The sequence below is a fragment of the Dermacentor variabilis genome, unplaced genomic scaffold, assembly GCF_050947875.1.
Source record: "Dermacentor variabilis isolate Ectoservices unplaced genomic scaffold, ASM5094787v1 scaffold_12, whole genome shotgun sequence".
Lineage (NCBI taxonomy): Eukaryota > Metazoa > Arthropoda > Arachnida > Ixodida > Ixodidae > Dermacentor > Dermacentor variabilis.
In genome coordinates, this window is record NW_027460280.1 from 29,461,845 (window position 1) to 29,486,150 (window position 24,306).

The window sequence follows — 24,306 nt, forward strand, 5'->3', positions numbered from 1 at the left end:
GCTTTAATTTATGCGGCTCTGCTTCTGCATGCCCTGTGCAAGTTGACCGCATGACATATTTTCATGGCGTTCATTTTTCAGAAATAGCAGCAACGTACTGTACCATACCTTGAACTTAAGCTTATCCTGTTTCCCAGCAACCGCCATCGTATAGTAGTGGGGTTTCCTTGCCTTTTCACGTCACTCCCCCCTCTCTTATATGGGAACTGCCTCTTGTCCCTCTCCTCTTCAGTTCTATCTGCGTCCCCTCTGGCCTTGCAAGTTAGTAGAAAGGAAAGTAACACCTTAATAGCTTCTGCAATGCTTCTGAGTGGAGTCATAGATAATTACAGCTGTCAAGTGGCTAATGTGGCAACGGCCAGGGAGCTCCAGAGGGCATTGTGCACATTCGACATGGTGTGGTAAAAACAAGTTTCTCCTGCCTTTCCTCTCTTACTCGCACCTGTCATCTATATACACGCTCTGAACCACCCCAGACATGGTGTGCGCAACAGCAGCAGCCACAGCAGCCCACAGCAGCAGTGGGAAAGTCGACGGAAGAGGCAAAGAAAGCTTCGCTTTAAAAAGAGAATGCACAAGGACAATTTCTCACTACACTCAAGCACTTCCTGCACATAGCAAGTGTCTTCTGCTGGGTGACACGAGCTGTGCGGTCCGTGTTGGTCTGAATCTGTCTTTTCGCAAGCACATGCGTTGTGGGCTGTAAATGCAGTGGTCGGCGACATGTCAAGCTGAGACATTGCATCCCTCTGCAACATGCGAGCGCTGGTTGTCGGTATTCAAACGGCACTAGCATTTGCGTGTTTGTGGCTGTAATTTCACGTCGAAGGATAACTAGCACAATAGAGTTTAGGATGTCTGGTATTTGGGCAAATGCAAGCGCAAGCGGACTGGGCCTGGGCGTTTTACGGGATGAGCGGAGGCGTAAATGAACATTCTGCACGGTGCAGCCACCTGCTGGCACAGAGCACAACCAGACAAACACAGAGCTAATATAGCAGTAACCAAGTGTATCACATTCTGCTGCTGGTGTAAACTTTTGGCAGGAGTATAATCGTGAACATGTTTTCCTAAATGTTTAAAATGTTTTGCACTTGGTTACAGCAATATTAGCGCTTTGTTTGGCTGGTTAAGCTCTGCATCACCAGGTGGCTGGACCATGCAGACCGATCAGGCTGCTCACGTACGTCTATGCTAAAGCTCCATCACAGTGGTAGTAGTATGGAGGGCCTTCAGTTTACGCCTCCGACCATCCATCAAAACGCCCAGATCGCCTGTGGTTACTGGAATACCACACAAGTTCGGTGTTGCGACAGAATGCTCGAAACATGCTGCTTGGTTAGATCTTGCTTGGGATCGACAACCAGGTGGCTGGCGGAGAGGTTGGAGAGGCTTCTCATGTTGGCTCCAGGACAACCAGAAGTAGACGACACAATGTCGCATCATGATGCTGAGCCAGTGAAGGCAGAGCTCAACTCCTATCACTCGGCGAACGAGTTGAGAAAAAGCATGGCTACGGAGGAGAGTAACGTGTAATCGTGCATAGCTCACTTACTATTTGACACTTCACTTGAATTGTGGTGTGAATGTTTCACTGTAGCTGTACCCTATGCATCTACAAAATTTATCTGAACCATTACAGGGACCCGTTAACCGAGCAAAATTTTTCTACATATATTCATGCAAAACCTTATAAATACAGTCTGCAATATAAAGGCCTAGCTTATGTTTCAATTGGTGGCAAAACTCCATGGCTCAGATGTAAAACACACTACATGCCACAAACTTGTCACCGGCACATCCTCAAAACCGGAACTAGTGAAGCCTAGCCAATCGAGTAGTCGCCTACTGCACCCAATCTACAACCCAAGCCAAGCCAAGCTGCTTAATTGTAAAGGCTGCATTTACAATTTGCTGCGAGTTCAGCGCAACCAGTATTTGTTATTTAGATCTTAAATATCGACACCGTCCTGGGCAATTTAAAGGAGTTACAAGTGGCACCAACTCCGCCCTCAGTATCTGTGCCGACAAAGACGGCGAGGGAAAATCAGTACAATGACTTGTGAAGAAAACAGCTACCATTTATCTATCACAGTGCAGTTGACTTCCGTCTGTTACTAGGGGATGAAGATTCCATGCATATACGGACTGTACTTTCATCTATCCATAACCACAGCATGACAGTGGTCAAGATATTACTGTTTACGTCAAAGGCACGCAGCGACGTGTTCACAAACTTTGCCCGTATTCTCAAATGATCACTTACGTGGATACTTTCACTTCCACAATATGATGATTAACACTACACACATCAATGGCCACAGCATTTCTAGCACTGCGATAAGGCAGTGTGCTCGGCAATGTGCCAAGAATGCTGTCACTCACAGATGCCAATGCACCTTGCACTAGTCTCGCAATGCCTTGTGAAATTGAAGTATACACAAAAGTGTCCGTTCAAGAATACGGCACACTTCTGGCAACTTGTGGAATATAGTCACTTATATTCTGGCAACTTCAGTATTGTGGATTCCAGATTAGTCTGACTTGTTGGTGGTTCCCGTTGAGCCTGAATGATCAGTCGGAGACTATATTCGAATAGATTCGGATCATTACCGTATTTACTCGTATGCAATGTGACCGCTATTGTAATGAGAGGGCCTACTTTCTAAGCTCGTGAGTAACACGAGATGAATGGTAGAAGAAATCGTACCGTTACTCAAGAAATCACAATTCCGAAAAAAGTGCTTTTTGTCGTCTAAGGTGGAGGAAGCTTCCCTTGGGCAATCCCTTTCGGAGAGTTTTACTTTAGTGAAATTTCAAGTGGCTCGGTACCAAAGTGTCCCCGACAAGTGCTTCTGTTGCTGTGCCAAGCTCGCTATCAGTGCCAAGAGCACTGTTGGCCGTATACATTGAGGGGATCGGTCCTGGGAAGAGCTGACTCTCGCAAAAGTGATCACCTGAGAATCGCATCATCTTCGAGCTTGTTTAAGATTGAATACTTCTTAAAAGGCCACACAAACATTTCATTTTGGGATGGTACCAGGCCACTACGAGGGCCACAGAGCCCTTCCAACTGGCCTCGCATATAAAGAGGGCCTCCCGTTGGTCCTGCTATTCGTGAATCATTGACTCGTGGACGTCGAGCCGCTGAGTTATGGCAGAGTTACATCGTGGAGTTGGGCATCAAAATTGTTAATCTCTTGAAGCGGGTGTCTTACCCAATATGCTATGTCGCCATAACATCACGAATGAACGGAGCCGAAGTGCGAAAAGCCACAGGATACTGCAGCACCGTAAACATAAAAGTCACAAGCACAGCAAAAATGGCATTGATTCCACAAAAAAAAAAAAAAAATAATCAAGTTTTGACTTCAGTCAACATGTCTGGATTGGATAAAGGCATAAGGGGAGAAGGTTGCTAATGTAACAATAAAAATCGTGGCATTCAAAATTTTTCAAATTGTCAATGCTGCCATTATTCGAATGTAATGTGAGAGCAGAGATCTGGCAACAAAAATAATGAAAAAAAAAAGTCATTACAATAAAGTAAACATGACAATATTCTACTAATTGATAAATTAAGCAAGAACTATCCTTTCTTGAAATTTAGCATGGCTCGTTACCATACAGTAGTACCACTTCATGTGGAAGGTAGACTGGTGTACTTACCTAATGTAGTCACGCTCACCACGCTTCCTCTTTTCGATGATTATCTGGGTGTCATAGAGCACAAAGCCACAGAAGAGGGCCACACCAAGGTAAAGGTTGGTCTGAAAGGAGTTCACAGCCATTAGCATACAATGAGTCTGCACCGAGGGCAATCATATTACGGCACAACAGTTACTACAGAACCGTTTTGCTTTAGTTTGCCTTCCTTACAACAGGCATGGCACAAAGGGGCAATGCATAAAGACAATGCCACAGTGAAAGAATAGAGTGAATCGTGTCAATATTCGAAATGAATCAATGAACAACAGAAAAACGCAGCTGCATACCTGAAACAAGAAGAATGAGCCCATGAACAGGTTCACCAGGGAGAACAGTGACATGATTGACAGGACTGACATCAATGTTCCTGAAACAAGAAACAGCCAAACAAACAAGAAAATGATTTTCACCTTTATTCATTGTACAAAGGTATAGCTTCTGATTTATTGTTTGACTGATTAATGGAGTTTAATGTCCCAGGGCTATGGGAGACACTTCAGCTGATGACTCCAAATTTTGACCACCAAGGTTTTTTTTCATGTGCACTTAAAAATACACGAGCACTCTTGCATTTCAACTTCATCAAAATGTGGCTGCCACAGCCATGAATCAAACCCATGACCTTGCGCTCCACAGCTGAATGGAACGCTACACAATGAGACAAAGTGCTACACAATGAGACAAAGGTGTGTTGGCACTGCCAAGACCTACGAGAATGGATGGTACACAGTGTCTCCTGCCACTCTATCTTGGAGGCCATGGCAAACTTAAGTCGCTGCTTGCACACAGCTGTGAGAAAGAACTGTCTATTCAATGCATATTCGCATACTCAATGCAGGAATTTTGAACTGCCACACCAAAGCGTTAAACCCCATGGAAAGCAATATACTTGATGCATATTTTGGTTTGGAAGGTGAATCTAGCTGATTATATCCACTGGCAGGATAATTTTACTACGTAAAAACAATATTTTAAATACATGGATCTCTATGGCAATTTCATGGGAAACTGCATTTACTTCCATTACATTCATTATTTTGTTAAATCCCGTTTCGTTATTGTGAGGCTTGACTGTACCTATACAAACTGAACCGCAAACGAAGCAAGTCGCTAGCACAAAAACTGGTAGTGGCAGCCTCATTATCAAGAAAAACACGTCATCGTAACGTGCAGTAGGCAGAGCACTGGGGGCCATGACTTGCCCCTTCGTAGCCCCTAGAATGGGACTGAAATGTAATATCTGATTGCCAATAACTCTGCTAGTACACAATACATTCATATAGTTCTTGCTGGAGGATATTCATACGGTGACTCCTTTTAATGCCAAACACATTCCACAACTATGTCAAAGAAGTGTTGTAGAAAAATTGCCGTGAAACATGCGACTCCTAATATGTGCCTTCACAAAGAGACTGTACATGTTGAAGTGTACCAGGCATTTTGCCCACCACCTCCAATCGTTTTTAAATCATGGTATTTCACCTCAATTTTTGAAGTGCTATCTTGAGATTTTATTTTAACTTTTTACTGTCTGACAGTGCTTTGAACTTTCACAAAGAAGTGAAACTACATTGTGCAGAAAAAATTTCTACCAAGACATTGTTCTTGCCCACTACTGTGCAAGTTATTCTCTGTAATGTGAAGATGCTAATTTCTCATGACTACTACAATTAGTAGTATTGCAATATTCATTGTTTACAGTCATAAAAAAAAAGACTAATGCACCAAATCGTAACTCTTATAGAAACAAGGTTAATTGTTTTGCAAGAAATTATGTTGCATTGCAAGCTTTTTAGTTGTGCATACTAGCTTGAAAACTACTTTGAAAATAAATAAAACCTAAGCATTGTGAAAATAATTTTGACGAAGATAGAAAAATAGCATTTTTTACTCGCACTGCGATATCAATTATGCAATGTAGTGGTCAAAATAAAGATGTGACGTATAGAGCACTGTACAGTATCTTTGTTGTCAACTCAATCACAAATGTGGGCAAACCTTTCTTCTTTGCCTTCACTACACAGTACACCGATAAGCATATTGACACGGACTTGTTTATCGGGTGACCAGGTTTCACTGTCTAACAAATGTTATCGCTCAGCTCAGTTCATGGAATGTCATCGACGGTTCCATCTGATGTCTTATCAATGAGCCTTCTGTAATCTGACTGCATGTATGTGCGATGCGAATTGTGCAGTACTTTCTGGAAAACACGCGGGCACCAGCGATTACTCTGGAACCTCTGATGAATCGTGTATAAAAGCCGACGCGCTTGACAAGCTGATCAGATTTCTATGATGACCAACTGTGTTTGCCGTTATCGGTCTTTGAGTGTAGCCCATATTTAAGGGCACAAGTTTGCCCCACAAAACGCTAGTTTCGTCATTCACAGTTTTGCTGCGACTACTATGCGACATCTGGTGGAGGTGCTGGGTACGTTCATGCACCGAACGCTCCCCAAAAAAAACTGATGCGATCCCGAATCCCGAAGACAGCACCAACGTCGCCCCGGACCATTGAGCGAGCCACAGAATACACCTTGCCCCTGGAGCACGGTCTTCTACCCGAGCAGGGCAGAAGGATCGACACCAAGTCAGCAGCAACAATGACAACAGCGTCGCCATCAACGGTAGTGCTTCAGCCACCCAGAGAGCCACTTACCTTCGCGGAGCTTCATCAGAAGACACGGAGACCTGGCTCAAGATATTGAGATCCTCAAGTGCCGCTGAGGACTAGCTCAACAAAACACGCCGTCATCCCGACGAAGTCTGGAAGCAAAGAATGCACCGACCAAAGACCTGACGTCGCAACGTATGAGCCACAATCAACGCAATGCAGCCATGATCCGATGCCAAGACCTAACTGCAATGCAAGACAAAGAAGCACCGACCTCAACGTGCTTCTTGACGGCCATGCAGTCACCACCTTAGTGGACAGAGGAGCCGACTACTCAGTGATCAGTGCATTGTTTGCCACCAAGTTGGCAGTCAAGACTGCCTGGCACGGCCCTCAAATTCGGACAGCTGGAGGACACCTCAAAGCCGGCGGGAATCTGCACGGCAAGAATTACCGTTCATGACCGGAACTACTTTGCGACGTTCGTCGTCCTCCAACAGTGCTCGTGAGACAATTCTCGGCATGGACTTCCTGAACCAACACGGCGCAATCATTGACCTAAGTCCAAGTCCAATTCGATAACGCTGTCAGAAGATACCGCTGGAGAGCTGTTGTAGTCACCACACTTTAAGTGTCCTCGAAGATCAAGTGAGCATCCCGGCTCGCTCCAGCACAGTTATTTTCGTTGGCACCGAAACACCCGCAGACGTAGAAGGTGTCATCAAGGGTGACCAACGTTTTCTGCTCAACCGTGAAATTTGCATAGCAAGAGGGATCGCTCGACTGCACGGAGGGAAAGCGAAAGTGATGCTGACAAACTTCAGCCAGGAGTTCAAGCACATCAACGAGGGCACGATGATCGCGCACATCGAGGAAATTGTAGAAACCAGCAATGCGTTTGTCATCTCGGATTTTGCCGCATCTATCCCAACGCCCATAGTTCCAGAACCAGATTTTGACATAAATCCAGGTCTCCTCATGAGTAAGCAGCAACAGCTTAGAGGTCTTCTCCAGCGATACAAAGACTGCTTTTTGAAGTCATCGAGGATTCGACAAACACCAGTTGCAAAGCACTGCATAATAACTGAAGAGTGCGCTCGACCACACCGCCAGAGCCCTTACAGAGTTTCGACATGAAAACATGAAGCGATAAGGCAACAAGTCGACGAAATGCTGTGGGACGACATCATCCAGTCGTAGAAAAGCCCGTGGGCATCTCCTGTTGTCTTTATGAAGAAAAAGGATGGAACCCTACGTTTCTTCGTTGATTATTGTTGGCTGAACAAGGACGTATACCCCCTCCCACGGATAGACGAAGCATTGGATCGGCTCTGCGACGCTAAGTACTTCTTGTCGATGGATCTCGAGATTGGCTACTGGCAAATAGAAGTCAACGAGAAGGATTGTGAAAAGACCGGCTTCATCATGCCAGAAAGCCTTTACGAGACCAAGGTCATGCCATTCGGACTGTGGTCAGAGCCTACAATGTTCCAGTGTGTGATGGACACGGTGTTAACAGGACTGAAGTGGCAGAACCGTCTTGTTTACTTCGATGACGTCACCGTCTTCACCGGAAATTTCGACGATCGCATTAGACAGCTTGCAACAGTACTACAGGCCCCTAAGTCATTAGGGCTCACTCTCAAGCCAGAAAAGTGCTGCTTCGCTTATGATGAGCTTCTGTTCCTGGGCCACGTCATCAGCCAATCTGGAGTCCGACCTGCAGAAGACAGCTGCCATCACAAAGTTCCAGCCGCCTATCGACAAGAAGGCAGTGGGTAGATTCCTTGGCATGTTTGCCTGTCACAAAGTGCATGTGCCAGTCCCTCTCGACATGGCTGCCATTGCCGCCATAGCCACACTGTTGCTTATGGCGGTGGGGAGGGAAGCTCTACATTGTCCCCGAGCTCACCGGACCGGTTGGTCACGTGGGACGCGAAAGCGTGACAAAAGAAAAGGTTGCCACGGATAAGCCCAATGTTCCAACCTGCTCTCAAAACTTTCCGCCGGGCTCTTATTAATCGAGTGTTCATTTTTGTATGGAGGTTTAAACTGCGCAAAAAGACTAGGACAAGCAAAAGAAACACGTAACACACCACGAGCGCAGTTTTTCGTTTTTTCTTTTCTGCAGGGTATTTCTTAATATTTCGAAAGCTGTAAATTTCCATGTTGTGGGCTTTGCGTCGCGTGTTGTATCAGTTCTTGTTGTGTGTGACCTGCACGCCTTCCGCGAAGCTTTGCACTGTCTGCTTTTAGTTTGCCTATTCTTTTTCATCACGTCACTGGCATGATTTAATGAAACTGAGTGTTTTTACATGGCCTCTCCTCTCATGCCTCTGGTCCATGGTCGATCAGGCATGGACCTCATCGCCAGTCAGCAGCCGAACCTTCCATGTTATCCCCTCAGTTTCAGGTTGGTGGTAAAGTAACCACAAATTTTTAACCCTTTCAGGGTAGATTTTTTTCGCCATATGCGACCGCCCAGTGTCAATCTCTTTTATTGCAGATGCCAATCCTTCTGAGGGCCCTATTTCGAAAAAAATTTACTGTAATTTCTTACGTTGACCGTAAAGTGAGAAAAAAAAAATATTGCATTGGTATATGCACTCTTTATTCATAAAGAACAACAATAAAAAAAGGGGGTCAGTTCTTAAAGTAGTAGGACTCATTTTTTGTTAAATTTTATTTATGAGAATAGTACAAACAATAAGAATTTTTTAGTGTAGCACCCTTCCGCATGTACACACTGCTGCCAACGAGTTTTCCAGTTTTCGTACGCCTCCACAAACACCTGGACCGGAATGCTGTTTAGCTCCCTTGTCACGGCCTGTTGAACTGCCTCTACCGATCCATGATGCTTCCCCTTGAGCGTCGATTTTATTCTCGGGAATAGAAGTCTGGCGGGGCCAAGTCGGGGGTGTAGGGAGGCTGAAGCAGCGTTGCCACCTTGTGCTGGGCAAGATATTCCACTACGCGGAACGCTGTGCGGCTCGGTACATTGTCATGGTGCAGCCGCCGATTGTTGGCGATTGCTGGGCGGACGTGAAAACTGCCACGTAAAACCACATAAAAAACTGCATTAACTGTATGTCCGGGTGGTACAAACTCTTTGTGGATGAGTCTATGTCGATCAAAAAAGCAAGTGAGCATGGACTTTTGCTTGGATTTGCTCATTCGTGCTTTCTTGGGGCTTGGGGAAGAAGGGGTGTGCCATTACGAGCTCTGCCACTTGCCCTCCGGGTCGTAATCAAACACCCACGTCTCGTCACCGGTCACTACATTGTCCAAAAAGTCGGGGTCCTCATTCACACGATGAAGAAGATCCTGGCAGATCGCTTTCCGGTTGGCCTTTTGCTCTGACAACACTCACGGCACGAACTTCGTGCACACTTTCCTCATGGCTAAGTTTTCAATCACGATAACAAAAACTTGGGTTTGAGGAATGCTGAAGTCATCAGCAATCATTCTGATACTTATCCTACGATCACTGTTCGGTACATTTTTCACTCGCGACACATTTTTGTTGGTGTTGCTGGTCAAAGGGCGTCCGAAGCGGTCGTCTTCCACTCTTTCCCTACCTTCTTGGAACAGCTTGTGCCACTGAAAAACACCTAATCTACCCATGGCGGCTTCACCATAGGGCCGACTGCCGATTTTTCCCAGCATTCCCAATATCCCCCTTCACCGATCCTGCGCGCAGACTGCCTCTTATCCGCCCGTTCGCCCAGGAAAGAACCAGTCCTACTACTTTCAGAACAGACCCTGTAGTTCCAAGCCTTAGAATATGCACACACGAGAATATTTCGCAAGCCTCAAATGTTCCTGCTCTTACGCTAATATTGACGTCCATAACCTAATCGAACTGCGTAGGCGAGTGCACCTAAGAAAACTATGTGGTTTTGTGCCCGTCAAAAAAGCAAAGCATGTGACAAACGTCGGCTAATTTTCATCTTATCGCCAATCAGAGGCAATTAGATATTGTGACTGACGTGGACCTACTGACATGGAAAATGTTCTGCCGAGACCTGCGCAGTGGTTGGATTGCGATTCCCGACACCGTCTCATTTGACAGTTTCACAGATGCTGACACTGCTTTACTGACATGCGCAGAACTCGACAACGAGATCATTCGTCAGGTTTCTGCTGCACCGCCGGACGATGACTCCGAGTCGGAAGATGACGCACCATGTGCTATGCTGCTGTCGCATGCGGAGTGTGTACAAGCAGTGACTGTGCTTTCAGCCGCCTATAGTGACCGTACGACCCTCTCCGAGATTCAGGCTCATCTGATTGTGCGTAAACGAAACAGCGTGCAACGGCGCATTCACGATTTCTTCAAGCCTACTGCCGAGCCCGAAGAAGTGCGTGGAAATAAAGGATTTAATTTTTTTCTTCGTAATCTGCTTTTTCGGACACTGTTTATTTGGACATTTTCGCAGTCCCCGTGAGGTCCGAATAAACGGTCGGCGACTGTATTCGCACATAACGGCAGCACATGCCAGGAAAGAAAAAACTAGGAAATTGGCACTTTTTAAACATACAGATGGCGCAGTAAATATACGGCATCAACCATTTTGGACTTGTTCGTGGCGGCGTACATTTACATCATTAACCCTGAAAGAGTTAACAGTGCCTACGGCAGGGACTTTGTCAAGGACTTTTCAGACATCACCGAGCCACTGACACATCTAACTAAATGTGATGTCGAGTTCAAGTGGGAAATGCCGCAGGCTGATGCACTTCAAGAACTCAAACGACGCATGCAGCCGCCACCGCTACTTGCGCACTTCGACGAGAACGCCAGTACAGAAATCCACACAGACACCAGTAGCCTAGGCGCCATCCTAGCTCAGAGGAAAGACGGACTTGAACAGGTGATAGCTTACGCTAGGTGGTCACTATCAAAAGTGGAAGGCAATTCTACGACCGAAAAGGGAATGCCTCGCCATCATTTGTGCTACAGCAAAATTACGCCCTTACCAATATGGCAGGCCGTTCAAAGTCGTCAGTGACCATCATGCATTGTGTTGGCTAGCGAATTTGAAGGACCCTTCAGGATGCCTGGCACAGTAAGGCCTTAGACTGCAAGTATATGACATCACTGCAACCTACCGTATAGTACGGAATGTAGGTCGAGGTTTTTTTCGAAAAATATTACTGAAAGGTCACCCCTCGACTTACATACCGGCCCTTGGCACAACATGAACAGTCATTTGGCAACATGTAGGAGCGCAGACCTTTCGGCATCCGCATCGTTATCGCCTCCTTGGTGACCGACGCGGGCCAACGTTAACGCAGCCTACGCAGTTGGACCGACGCCATCTTCCCTTTTTGTGCAGCGATCGTTCCTGGCGTTGCTAATTTTCCGACAACCCGCAAAATGAGTACGAGTGTACGAGTACTTGACGTCAGTTCACCGCGGCGTTTAAAAAGAAAGTCATCGAATATGCTGAAATGCATGGGAACATGTCTGCCCAGCGGCAATTTGGCGTCTCAGACAAAAGCATCCGGTACTGGCGAACGCAGAAAGTCAAGCTGTCTGCCTGCAACGCGCGGAAGAAGTCCTTTCGTGGGCGCCGCGTGGTGCACTTGAAGCTCGAAGACAAGATGGCGGATTTCGTCCGCGAGCATCGTGCCAGATCTTTGCCAGTGACAGCGGAACTCATCTGCATCAAAGCTATTGAGATCGCCCAAGAAACCGGACTGCCCAAGGAACAATTCAAGGGCTCCATTTATTGGGTTCGTCGCTTCATGCGACGCAAGGGATTCGCACTTCGACGGCACACATCAATCTGCCAGAAGCTGCCAGAGGCATACGAGGACAAGCTGGTCGAATTCCAGCGCTATGTTATCCGTCTCCGGCAGCAGCATGGCTACATGTTGGGACAGATCGGCAACGCTGATGGAACGCCGGTGTGGTTAGACATGCCATCGCCCACCACAGTGTGCGAACGCGGCGCAAAAGAAGTCAAGCTTCTTTCTACGGGAAATGAGCATTCACGCTTCACGGTGATGCTCACGTGTACTGCAGACAGCAGAAAGCTGCCCCCATACATAATCTTCAAGAGGAAGACGCTGCTGAAAGAGGCTTTCCCGTGGGATGTTGTCGTTCGCGTGAATGAGAAGGGCTATATGGACGAGGCCCTCATGCTCAATTGGATGACAACCGTCTGGAATCGGCGACCCGCCGCACTCCTGCGGTGTCCGAGCATGCTCGTCTTGGATGCCTTTCGCGGGCACTTGACCGCAGGTGTGAAGCAGGCACTCCGCGACGGGAGGACGGAACTTGCCATCATTCCGGGAGGCATGACCTCAACACTTCAGCTACTGGACGTCGTGCTCAACATGCCCATTAAAGACAGTGTCCGTGAACAATATAATCAGTGGATGGCCGGCGACAACCCGACGACCCCAACCGGCCGGCTGCGCAGGCTGCCTCTCGCCACTGTGGCCACATGAGTGTCACAGGCTTGGCGCTCGCTGCCCGATGATATGGTGGTGCAGGCATTCAAGAAGTGTTGCATTAGCAACTCCTTGGATGGCACCGAGGATGACATGTTGTGGGACGCAGCCTGCAAAAAGCAGTCGTCTTCGGACGAGAGTTCAGACAGCTCAGACGAATGAGCAGGTGACGAGTCTGGCGGCACCACTAAATAAAACAGTTTTGTGCCTTATAATTTTTATGTTGACTTATTTGCTTCAATGTAAGGGGGTCGACCTAAATTCCGCCTCGACCTATATTCCGCATTATACGGTACAAGTCCGGACGAAAACACTGATACCGACTGCCTGTCTCACGCTCCCATGGACCCGCCGACTCAAGACGAGCACGCCTTTTTAGGTACAATAAATGCAGACGACTTTGCGAAGCAGCAGCGAGCAGACCCTAAGCTTAGAAGCCTTGCTGAGTACTTACTTGCAAGGCAAGAGTGACTTTGTCCCGAAGGTATTTAGGCACGGATTAGCTGTTTTTCTAAAAAACATCCTGGTAAAGAACTTTTCGCCAGCTCACGCATACTAACTTCTCGTTGTGCCCGCAGCACTTTTGTCGGAAGTCCCGCATGCCCTGCATGATAATAAGACAGCCGGGCATTTCCAGTTTTCCCATGCGCTCGCAAAAAAACAAGAGAAGTACTATTGGCCGTGCCTGACCGCCGATGTAGCCCGTTACGACAAGACATGCCGAGACTGCCAGAGACACAAGACACCACCAACAGGGCCAGCGGGATTACTGCAGCCAAACGAGCCTCCTTGCCGATCGTTTCAGCAGATCCGGATGGATTCGTTGGGGCCTTAACACCTGGAAACAAGTAGATTGTTGTGGCTACCGACTATCTTATCCGCTACGCCGAAACGGAAGCTCTGCCTAAAGGTAGTGTGGCCAAGGTTGCTAGAATATTCGTCGAGAACATCCTGGTGCGACATGGTGCCCCAAAAGTCATCACCGACAGAGGAATTGCCTTCACTGCAGAGCTTACCCAAACCATTTTGCAATGCAGCCAGACAAGCCACAGCAAGACAACTGCCTACCACCCGCAAACGAATGGTCTTATGGAGCTGCTGACCAAGACCCTGGCCGACATGCTTGCAATGTACGTCGACATCGCAACACAAGATGTGGGATGCCGTCCTGCCATATGTAACCTTCACTTACAACATGGCGGTGCAAGGAACAATGCAGATCACACCATTAGAGTGTGTTTACAGCAGGAATCTGACAATGACTCTTGATGCCATGCTGTCGCACGTCACCGACAAAGAGAATCTCGACGTCGCCGCCTATCTCGAGCGTGCTGAAGAAGCCCGACAACCAGCCCGCCGATGCATGTCAAGAACCAGCAGAGAAAAGGCAGCCAACACTACAATCTTCGATGACGGGACATTGTGTTTGGGTCTGGATTCCAATACACTGATGAAGACTTAGCGAGAAACTGTTACGGCACTATTTCGAACTATACAAGATAATCCAATGTATTGGAGCACTGGACTATGAGGTCAAGCCAGACTGCATTTTGCAATCGCAGCGGTGCTGCACATGACCTAAAGTCGTCCACGCGGTGTGCCTTAAGCCTTTCTGCATTTGCTGACGAACTTAGGGACTTAGTTCCTTTGTTATTGTTCTTTTCTTTATTATGCGTGGTTTTGTTTTTGCTTTCGTGTTTGTAGCATCGAGACGATGCTTTTTCAGAGGGGGGTATTGACACATGACGCATGTACTTGCTTATCGGGTGATCTCGTTTCACCGTCTAACAAATGTTATCGCACAGCGCAGGACGCGCCCACATGTATCGGACGTTTCTCGAATGTTATTGATGGTTCTATCTGCTGTCTGTTGTCACCAAACCTTGTGTAATCTAATTGCATGTATGCGCGATGCAAATTGTATAGTACTTTCTGGAGGACATGCAGGCACCAGCGATTACTCTGGAACCTTTGATGGCCCATGTATAAAAGCTGATGCGCTTGACACACTGATCAGATTTCGACAATCGCCGACTGTGTTCACCGCTATCAGGAACAGGCCTGCCCAATAAGACTAGTTTCGTCATTCACAGTTTTGCTGCCTTTTTCACCGTCACTACTATTAATGCAGCTTGTTTCACATGTCCATTTACTGGGCATTTCACCTAAGTATTATTGACCAAACTGCATAGTAAGTGAATGGTTCTTGTGTTTTAGGTGTCTTGCATGCAACATAATATACAATATACAAGGCGGTTTAGAAAATGTGCTTTAGAAAAGGCATCAACAAATTTTTAGAAACAAACCTCTCCAGGTTTCACTTCCCACAGTGAAGTGAAAATACCACAATCAGAGATGGCTGAAAAAACACCTGGTACATGTGATATGGCATGACCAAGGTATAGTCAGAGGTGGTCTCAGTAAAATTTTTGTAGTCAGTGGGCGATAACCTGCCATTCAATACCTTACTATGAATGAAGTGGTACTACTATATCATAGGGGAAATCTAAAAAATTGCCTCTTCACAAGAAAAGCCTCTTGTGAAAAAGGTAAAATGGCAGCTGGAGGAAATGCAGAAAGTGCGACAGAATGACTACTACTTGTGCAAAATTCAGGAGCCTCCACAAAGAATACATATTTTAAAAGTTGTACAAACACTACCACACACATCTTGCAAGTCAAAGGGTGACACTTGGCACGCATTACATTAAGGTTGGTGGGAAACACTTGAAGGTCAATTTGATATCGAAGTCTGTCTCGAAATTCCACAGCTAGCTTCATCATCATTACCATGACATGACAGCTAAATTTGCCAACGTCGTGTAGCATATCATGTCATGATGTATGGACCTCCAAAACTGGTTTGTAAAAACTATTAGTAAGGCATTTAAGGCAGTCTGATGCTTGCCACATTTTTTTGGGGGGGGGGGGGGAGGGTAAGAAAGCCTGTACCTTCACTTAATAAAAAACAAATGAGAAGTCGAAAATGTCATGTCACTACTTCCTTAACAGCAATACAAGATTCAATGATCACTTACCGCCAATGTAGATCCAACGGCAATGGTCAGTGTACAAAGCACTGAGAGAGAAGCAAGTGAAGACTGCACATGTAGCCAGAAATGCAGTAGAGATGATAGATGGGTCGACAGACACCACAATATCCAGAAGGGGGCCCATGCCCAAACCTTTAAAAAGGAGGTGAAACAAGCCTCTGTGTGAGATGTTCTTCTGGCTGTGCATACAGAAAGTGTTCAGGAATACAGAAGTTTATATTACAAGAAATACATTTTCATTAAGCCATTAATGAAATTTCTATGCATCAGCTTCGCTTTACTGGTTATCTTTTAACCCAATAGTCAACGTAACATTCTAATTGCTCTAACATTGAGAAATTATAGCGGGTTATACTGATACCAGTTCAATACAATTCTAAGCAAATGCTCATTTCAACATGTTTCTGAGGTCCCAAGTAAAAAGAATGTAGGAGTGTTCATGTACTGTGCACTCAAAGCTCAGCATGCAATGATTCTTCCATTATGCCCCCAGCAGAATGTGGCCACTGTGGCTGGGACTCGAATCCACTACATCATGCTCGGCAGCAGAACATACCCACTCTCTGCCAACACGGCTTGCTCTAAGCAAGCGATTTTTTTTTTCTTGCAAAGTATGTTTGGAATTTTTACAAATCTTGTGAAATCCACAAGTAATTAGTCTCGGGAACCACTTTCACTGTAAGCAACACTTCATACCATGGCATCCCATGTCATTTCACTTAGCAAATTTAATGCCTGCAAACTTAATCTTTGACAGTAATATGAGAGCAGATATCAAAGAGGCTGCAAATAAAATTTCATTTACAGTAACGAAAAGCTGAGCATGCTTAAGCCTACTTAAGCAGTGTGAGAGCATTGGCCACCTCTTGCTCTGCAATACATGTTCTCTTTTGCTTCACCTAAGCTTCTTTGCATTCCATATGTTACAAGAGCCATGTAAAGAGAGGACACAAGGGGAGACAACGCAGCATGATCCGATAATGAGGCACGCCTTAGTGGGAGGCTCCAGATTAATTGTGACCACCTGGGATCCTTTGAAGTGCACTTAAACCTAAATATATGAGAATTCTTACATCTCACCTACATTGAAATGCAGACACTGCGGCCGAGATGGAACCCGTGACTGTGGGCCCAGCTGCGCACATAGCCACTGAACTACTGAAGTGGGTGCCCAAAGAAGAGGCAGCAAAAGATACAAAACCAGTTTCAAGGCAGGCCTCAGACTAGCCTGCTGCCTCCTGCCTCTGTGCACACCTGCACCCTGGTATGTGCTGGTAGCAGTTCTCAAGGCACACAACACAGGCTTGCTATCTTCAAAGTGCATTTTGTCTCAACACTCATTGGTATGTTGCAAGGTGTGACAGATTTGTGTTAGCCAGCTGCACAGGCTTTTAAGCCAAGTTAATACCACATTTCTATGCCTATAAGCAGCTATCACAGATGACTCCTTTGTTACCTTCCGCTATTCACACTAGTCTTCTGCTTTGGAACAGCCGGATCCTCAGCCACTCTCGGTCTGAGCTGTGGGCAGTGTCTCAGCCAAACATGCTTCAGACATGACAGCGTCAGGAACAAAGATTTGCACAATTTACACGATTAGTGCGACTACATTACCATCATTTATATTTCAAATTTCACAAAAAGGCCAATGCTTAGCACACGGAGAAGTGCAACACAATTAGATTGTCTCAACGTTGTCATACACAACACCATAATAAGCACATGCTGCCTCTTCGCAAAACTGCAATAGACACACCGTAAGAACAACCTTTAAGCATACCATAATTGCACACTGCCCTGGAGCAAAGAAGTGAACTTACACAAAACTACACTTTTAAAAGGGTCTACACTGCCAATGTGTGACCAGTGCTAAGTGCTGTGGTGCCACCTTATAGGTAGAAACCAAATCACTTTCGCAGATCTTGTAGGCCTAATAAGTTCAAAACAAACAGCTGATCTCACTAATGACAATACGTTGGCGATATTTTGTCCACTACATAAAATAAGACTAAGTGAAGCTTTATTTGAACATTAATTTATTTCCGTCCCAACAGAGAGTAAGCAGAAGGGCAAATTCAGATGAAAGCAGGCAATCTGGACGCTACTACTATGTTACACAATCACAATGGCCACTGTGCAAGCTGTTGGCAGATGTCATAGCACGGCCAGATCTTGCAGCTGACCATATTCCCTAACTGACGCTGATTGCGTGGACGGAACCAGCTGACCATATTGAGAGTGCTTTATTTCAACCAGACAAACATGGGAAATTTCAGAGCATTCAGGAGTAGTTGAAAATGAGTAGCTGAAGACACTGCTTCAATTTCTAACATGTAGCTCTTCATACCTGTGGTGAAGGCAAAGCCAACGAGGATGGCCAGACGCACATGCTGGTTCTTGCCATTGTCTGGGACTGCAAAGAGAGCCACCAGGAGGCCAAGGGACAGCAAGGTCGTCAGGAAGTTGCCCTGGAAATAGAAGTAGACCCTGGTTCTCACCGAGTGCATTTAGTCTTCCCTGACTTCCTTGGAACAGTGCACACTGGGGGAAGGTGGAGGAAATGTGCCCCCCTCTCGGAAAATTCAAAGGAAAAGGAGGGAGGACTCTGGCCCTGCTGATTCATGTGAATCAACTCACTTGAACAGTACTCATGATATTCACAATGAGTGAAATACATTAAGTGCTTGGCCAGCACACTTGTCATGCACACTTCTGGCTACCTGCTAATGACGTCCTACTTTAACGTTTTCAGCATATAAGATACCTCCTTGGCAAGAAACATGGTATTAAGAGGAAGCATTAGCTAAGGGTCAACTGCGATTTCCCAATTCAAATACGTGTAAAATGGAGAAATACTCCCATAAGGCAACAGCTGGATCGATTCAAATTAAATTTGTTTTATTTGAGAGAAGGTTTAATTCCAGCAACTCTAGGAAGCAACACTGATTTAGAACCTCATAATAAAAATTGCCACAAATCAGCAAGCGCTAAAGGAATTGCAGCATCTTTACAAATGCATAAATGCACCAAAAGCACATTACGCTTAACTGCATCTGTTGGAGCACTTAGTCAAATGTGAGTTTTTGTGTAATTGTTAAAATACTGAAAATGGTTTTGCAAAATTCCTACTCGCATATCAGTGGTACGCTTGAGAATGGTGCACAATACACCAATTCTGTCCGCTTCATATCTCTTAATGGGTAAAATTTACGTAATTGTGATATCAATATTTATTACTGTGTTAGCGTTCAAAACTTCGCACTTTAGTTCTTTTGTGCAATGTTCAATTTCTTTTAATCGACAGCCTAAATAAAAAATCTGCTTCCTACTGTTGCCAGATTTGAACTTTTGCTTTTAAATACAACAAGCCTTATCAGATACGGTGCATTGGATGCTGAGAAAAACAGGTTTCTCCATCCCCATGCTTTCTGTTAAACATCTCTATATGCTTTGAAGCACATAGTAATAATGTGCTTAAATAGAGCAAGGATTTTTGTCTACACAGGAACACAAATTAGCAAGTTCCTTGCCTGCAGGAATTCTGTGAACAGGTGAACATATCCACCGGCTGCAGCTGCCAGGGTAGAAATAGCCAGGCAGCTGTACACATTCTTGAGGTGGTCACGTACTGGCTTCTCCCTATATATGGCAACAAGGTTGCACACAATTACCCAAAAGCTTTGAAAATGACTAATTACAGCAGCTGCATCGTACATGATTAACGCAGTAGATGATTCAGGAAGCACAACTGTAGCACAGCGTAAATAACTCACTGCCATGAAAATATTTCAGTGGTTATTGTTCCAATAGAGATGACACCTTTTCCACAAAATAATAACTGAAAAAAAAAGAAAAGCTGGCACCAAGAAAGGAGGGGTATGAGAGGAGGTGGCTTCTTTTTGTGATAAGTATTGTTTGCAAAAATGCCAACAAAATAATAATGAAGTGGCAAAACGCCAAGTACAACTTTGCATGGCTAATTTATCAACAAACTTCATATAAAATTTCATGCACTTCAATAATCCTTATGCTATTGTTGTTGCAAGTTATTTCCTTCACAATGTACAGTAATTACTAGACTGCAAACAATCCTTAAACAATCCAACATAAGCCTTGGCAGCAACATGTGTATATGCTTAAAGGAATTCTGGAAAGCTTGAAAAATTGGGAATGCATTAGCTTGGCAACAATTCATTTGTCTGCGGTGTATGAACGCCTGACAGAATGCTTGCAATGCAGCTTATGTCTACTTTGGGTGAAGCGGAAAATGGCACGTCAGTGTGGGGACCAACCCAGCAGCCAGCACTGTGAGGGAAAAAAAAAAGTTTTGTTGTAGGGAAAACCAGCCAGGTGGCAATCCTGTTGCAGAATGCAGTGCACACAAGCAGTCTGAGAAAATTGCCAAGATGGAACAATGTAATAATCAAAATTATGTGCTTTGCTAAAAAGACCAGCTGCAGCAGGTGTGTGTCAACAAGAACCTAGATACAGATCAAGCAGCACACAAATAAATTAATTTAAAAAAAAAAGAAGCAAGCTCACACTGCATATAATTTTTCGCATGGAGCACATGCGAATGAGACTTTGCTACGCAACACAATACACTTCTTATGCAGGCTAATAAACGCTGACACTGATCCTGAATGCCCTGCATTGTATGGACAATAAAACGAGCTGCAACAGAGATTGATGGACCAACAATAATGCTGGCAAGTTAGGCCAGGAAGATACTTGCAGCATCAAATCATGCAGATAATGAAGCTGCATTTCCTTGATGTAGATAGCAAACAATAACGATCTGACTGATTCAAACAATGCAATACAGTGAGCACATTGTCTGTGTGAGATTAAAAAATAAAATTTACAAATATACCAATAAATTTTCAAAATCTGTGACAATTCTATCACATGTTCAAACCAAATAAAGGCTGCTGATTTACAAGATATATGTTCGCTTTGCCATGTGCATGACTTGCTGCATTAGTCTCGCGTATCTCCCTTCATGTAAATTCGACAGCCTTACTATTGTGAATGAAACTTCTTATATTGTAAATGTATGTGTGTGCTTTAAAATTTGCTACCGGGGTTTAATGACTGCTTATCTTCTGTAGGAGCTACCATGTGCCCTATTTTTTCTATAGTATGTAGAGCAAAATCTGACCGTTATCAGCACAGAAGAACACCCTATATGCTCGTGCAGCGTGCACAATCTTAAAACCAGAAGAAGCGCTGTAGTGCAATACTACAACCGTCCAAAATTCTGCGGCACTACGAAATAAAATAAACAGACACTTCGGCACATAATCAAACTTTACACAATTCAGGTACTGATAGCAGGTCTGCACTACGGTATGTCCTTGCTCCCCAATAGAACCTCAATGTTTTTCTTCTCTCTCAACTACTGGAAAATGCAGACGGATATGCTGTATAGCATTGACTTATTAATCAGAATCGTCATCTGTGGGTTGGCCGCAATCCCAGAAGCAGTCCATGCCTGGTTAGCTTCTGGATGGCTTTTCCATCACAGAAAGAAGGAAGGACAAATACAAGAATACAATTATCTACGTGTTTATGGCACACTAGGAAAAATTATATACGGACATTACGCATGTCCTGCAAGTTAAATCCAGATCGGGTGTTGTCTCCCCAATACTGAATGTGTGGTATTAAAATTTTGAATTCTTGCAGAGAAGTTCTTGAACTCGGCACCGTAGCAAACACTTGATAGCAGTTGTCATGATATTTGTATGATGCAAGACTTGTAAATGGCTGACCCAATCTGCTTGGGCTGTAGCATATTAGTAGCATATTAGTCACAATGTTCATGTCTTCATGCCTAAACTCGCACCTTGACTCTTTGGCTAAGCAGGGATGAAGTCGTTGTGGTCAATATATATGCTTGAACGATTCGTGGCATTCTTGTTGAGTGCTTATGTGGGACAATTAGCTATATCAATATATCAATTAGCCGATGTTCAATGTCAGTGTCTGTCACAAGTTTTCAAGACAAACAACTCTTCACTTTGCTAGTGGTCTTACAACACGGCAGCAATGACATCAAGATTAGCTGTTATAGTGAAGGCCACACGCCCCCACTCCCGAGTGACACACCCAGCACTGGACAATAAATAGACTGCTTGCACATGAAATCAAGGACACAATCTAATCACTGAACCATTCGAAATCTTCACTGTGCTGCAGTAGATAGTTTGAAAGAAGCAGACTGGATCAATGTGCAGCCTTTCACTGTGCTAGTGGCTTGCCTCCATGACTGCCACAATGACATCAGTGCAAGCCATCCATATCCCACAGCCTTTATATATTACTGCAAGCTTGTCCAGTGGATTCAGGTGCACAGCTTGCAAGAGCGTAACTTCTGAGGTACTTATTTTTGAATTACAACAGCTATCTAAAAAGCAAAACAAGGTCAAATGTCACCTTCAACAATGGAACTAATAATGTAATCCCCCCCTCCCCTCTGTTTTAACAAGTAATGCACCAATAGTACAGCATGAGGGCATATTTAAAATAACCATAATACATAGAACAACTTATGCAAGATTTATTTTATGCATCCTGCATTAAAGCTTGCAGGGTACGGGAAATAAGTAATAGCAGCCCACTGGCTCAGGGTGGAACACATGACTTTAATGGCTACAGCAGTAAGTAGCAGCAGCACTGGCGCCGCTAGTATTGCCTTAACCTAAAAAAATATATATATATAGAAAACCACAGAACTGATGCGCAGAAACTATCTGGGCTGTGACGATAACAGTTAACGTACCAGAATTAGAAAGGCTATCTACGTCAGCCCATTTTTGATGTTTCTGCTGCACGACCTCGTCCCAATTCAATGAGAAACAAGGCCATGACGGTTTTTGCAGCTGCCAACTTACACTCAAAAAGTTAAAAGCAGCGGTTTTACGACGCTTGCAGACTACACTAAAAACGGACACCGTCTTACCTGATAATCAAGTTTAAGATTATTAACCACGCACGTAACAGCAACAGACAAGAAAATAATGGCCCACAAACGTTATTTTTCCCTGCGTTTTCGAACAACCGAACCATCACAGACAAGGCATGTTGTAAGCTCCAATACAGTAAGGCGCTTTAGTCATGGCTACCCTCTTTGCAAAAATTCGAGAACAAGCCTTTCCTTCAAACGTAAGTACATTTCCCGGAAAGTCTGGGGCCTTGCAGGCAGCAACCTTGCAGCTCGTGTTTTCCGCCGCCATTAGAGGAAATACCAATTTTTAACTGATGAATATAATCGTTTGCCCACTAGGCTGGCGCGTACAGTTTATCTACGCGGTTTTACGGCGATCAAAATGTCAGTTACAGTGAAAGAAGAGCCGAGCACGCTTCAGAAGACCAACGTAGGATGCTTGCGAATTCGCTCGCGAACTACCTACCTGATGATCAGAACTATCCACAGGCAAATTAAAGAAAAGAAAACGCCCTAAGATAAGAGGTAGAATGAACTGCAAGGCCGGAACAGCTAGATACAGATGTGGTCTTTAGAACTGCTGACAAGGGCTATAATTGCGGTTAGGAGGTGTAACCCAACGTTTATGAGGGGTGCAAATGGCCGCTCGAATCCCAAGCACGACCTACTCTCAAGTAGCGAGTCGAAATGGCGCACAACCTATCATCGCGCGACAAACATCACTACAATAAACGGACAAACGCCCAGCGGAAAAACAATGTCGCTGATAAACAAGCCGCTACGGGAAAAAAGTACTAGACTTCATAACCGACACCTCATACGTCGGCGATGTTCGAAAAATATCGTAAGCGTGGCCCTTACATATTCGCAAAATCAGAGCTTGCACACTTACAGTCTGTTGTTGAAAGAGTTGACGAATGCGTTCATGTTGAAAGTCGCCTCCATTTTCTCCAGTCGCAGCACGGCTCGCACGACTCAAAGACAGAAAACTAAACAACACGTCAGCCCAGTCGGCCCTCAGCCTATTCGCAGCGGTCGAGGATGTTGAGCGACGGTGCTGCCCCCGCAGTACGGCTTTTTTGGTTACGTTTTTTGTGCGCCCGGTTGCTGGCGTCATCGCCTCGTGCGCCGCCACAGCACCGCGACATCCTCGATGGATGTCATTGGATTGCAAGTGATACTTGCGTATACGATTGGGAGCTCCGTTTCACCCGTTCTTTAACTCGTTCTGTGCAGTTTGGTCAGGTGTGCTGGGTATTTTCCGACATGTCAATGCAACGGCTCAGGCCATTTAGTCTTGTATTTAGCACCACACTCGGTGTGCTGAGTCAACACAGTTTCTGACGCAACTACTCGCATATGTTTCCTCTGGCGAACCACGAATTGTTGTTGTTGCCTCAAAACACAAGTTGCATGTTTACAGTTTACTTCGCGTTTCTTTCCTTCCTCGGTAATGTTCCGCCGAACAGCACTACACCTCCAGTTTTGTGAGTTCACCAAAAACGTTAAATTGGGCCA

General features: G+C 45.1%; 2 protein-coding genes across 3 annotated transcripts in view; one reads left to right on the forward strand and one right to left on the reverse strand.

Moving 5' to 3' along the window:
• LOC142566300 (uncharacterized) overlaps positions 1-17,330 on the forward strand; it is a 60,645-nt gene extending 43,315 nt beyond the window's left edge. Inside the window, exons 3-4 of the mRNA XM_075677208.1 lie at positions 8,680-8,737; positions 16,936-17,330. Of these exons, the coding sequence (XP_075533323.1) occupies positions 8,680-8,737; positions 16,936-17,066 (189 nt within the window). The 3' untranslated portion in view covers positions 17,067-17,330. The remainder of the gene's footprint in view (positions 1-8,679; positions 8,738-16,935) is intronic.
• The window catches only part of BI-1 (Bax Inhibitor-1), a 37,839-nt gene extending 14,001 nt beyond the window's left edge, over positions 1-23,838 (reverse strand). For both annotated transcript variants that reach the window (XM_075677206.1, XM_075677207.1), the window contains exons 1-6: positions 23,681-23,838; positions 19,370-19,478; positions 18,187-18,307; positions 15,825-15,971; positions 3,996-4,075; positions 3,670-3,770 (exon numbers count right to left, since the gene is read on the reverse strand). In XM_075677206.1, coding sequence (XP_075533321.1) covers positions 3,670-3,770; positions 3,996-4,075; positions 15,825-15,971; positions 18,187-18,307; positions 19,370-19,478; positions 23,681-23,733 — 611 coding nt within the window. In that variant the 5' untranslated portion in view covers positions 23,734-23,838. The remainder of the gene's footprint in view (positions 1-3,669; positions 3,771-3,995; positions 4,076-15,824; positions 15,972-18,186; positions 18,308-19,369; positions 19,479-23,680) is intronic.
• Between the last annotated feature and the right edge of the window lie 468 nt (positions 23,839-24,306).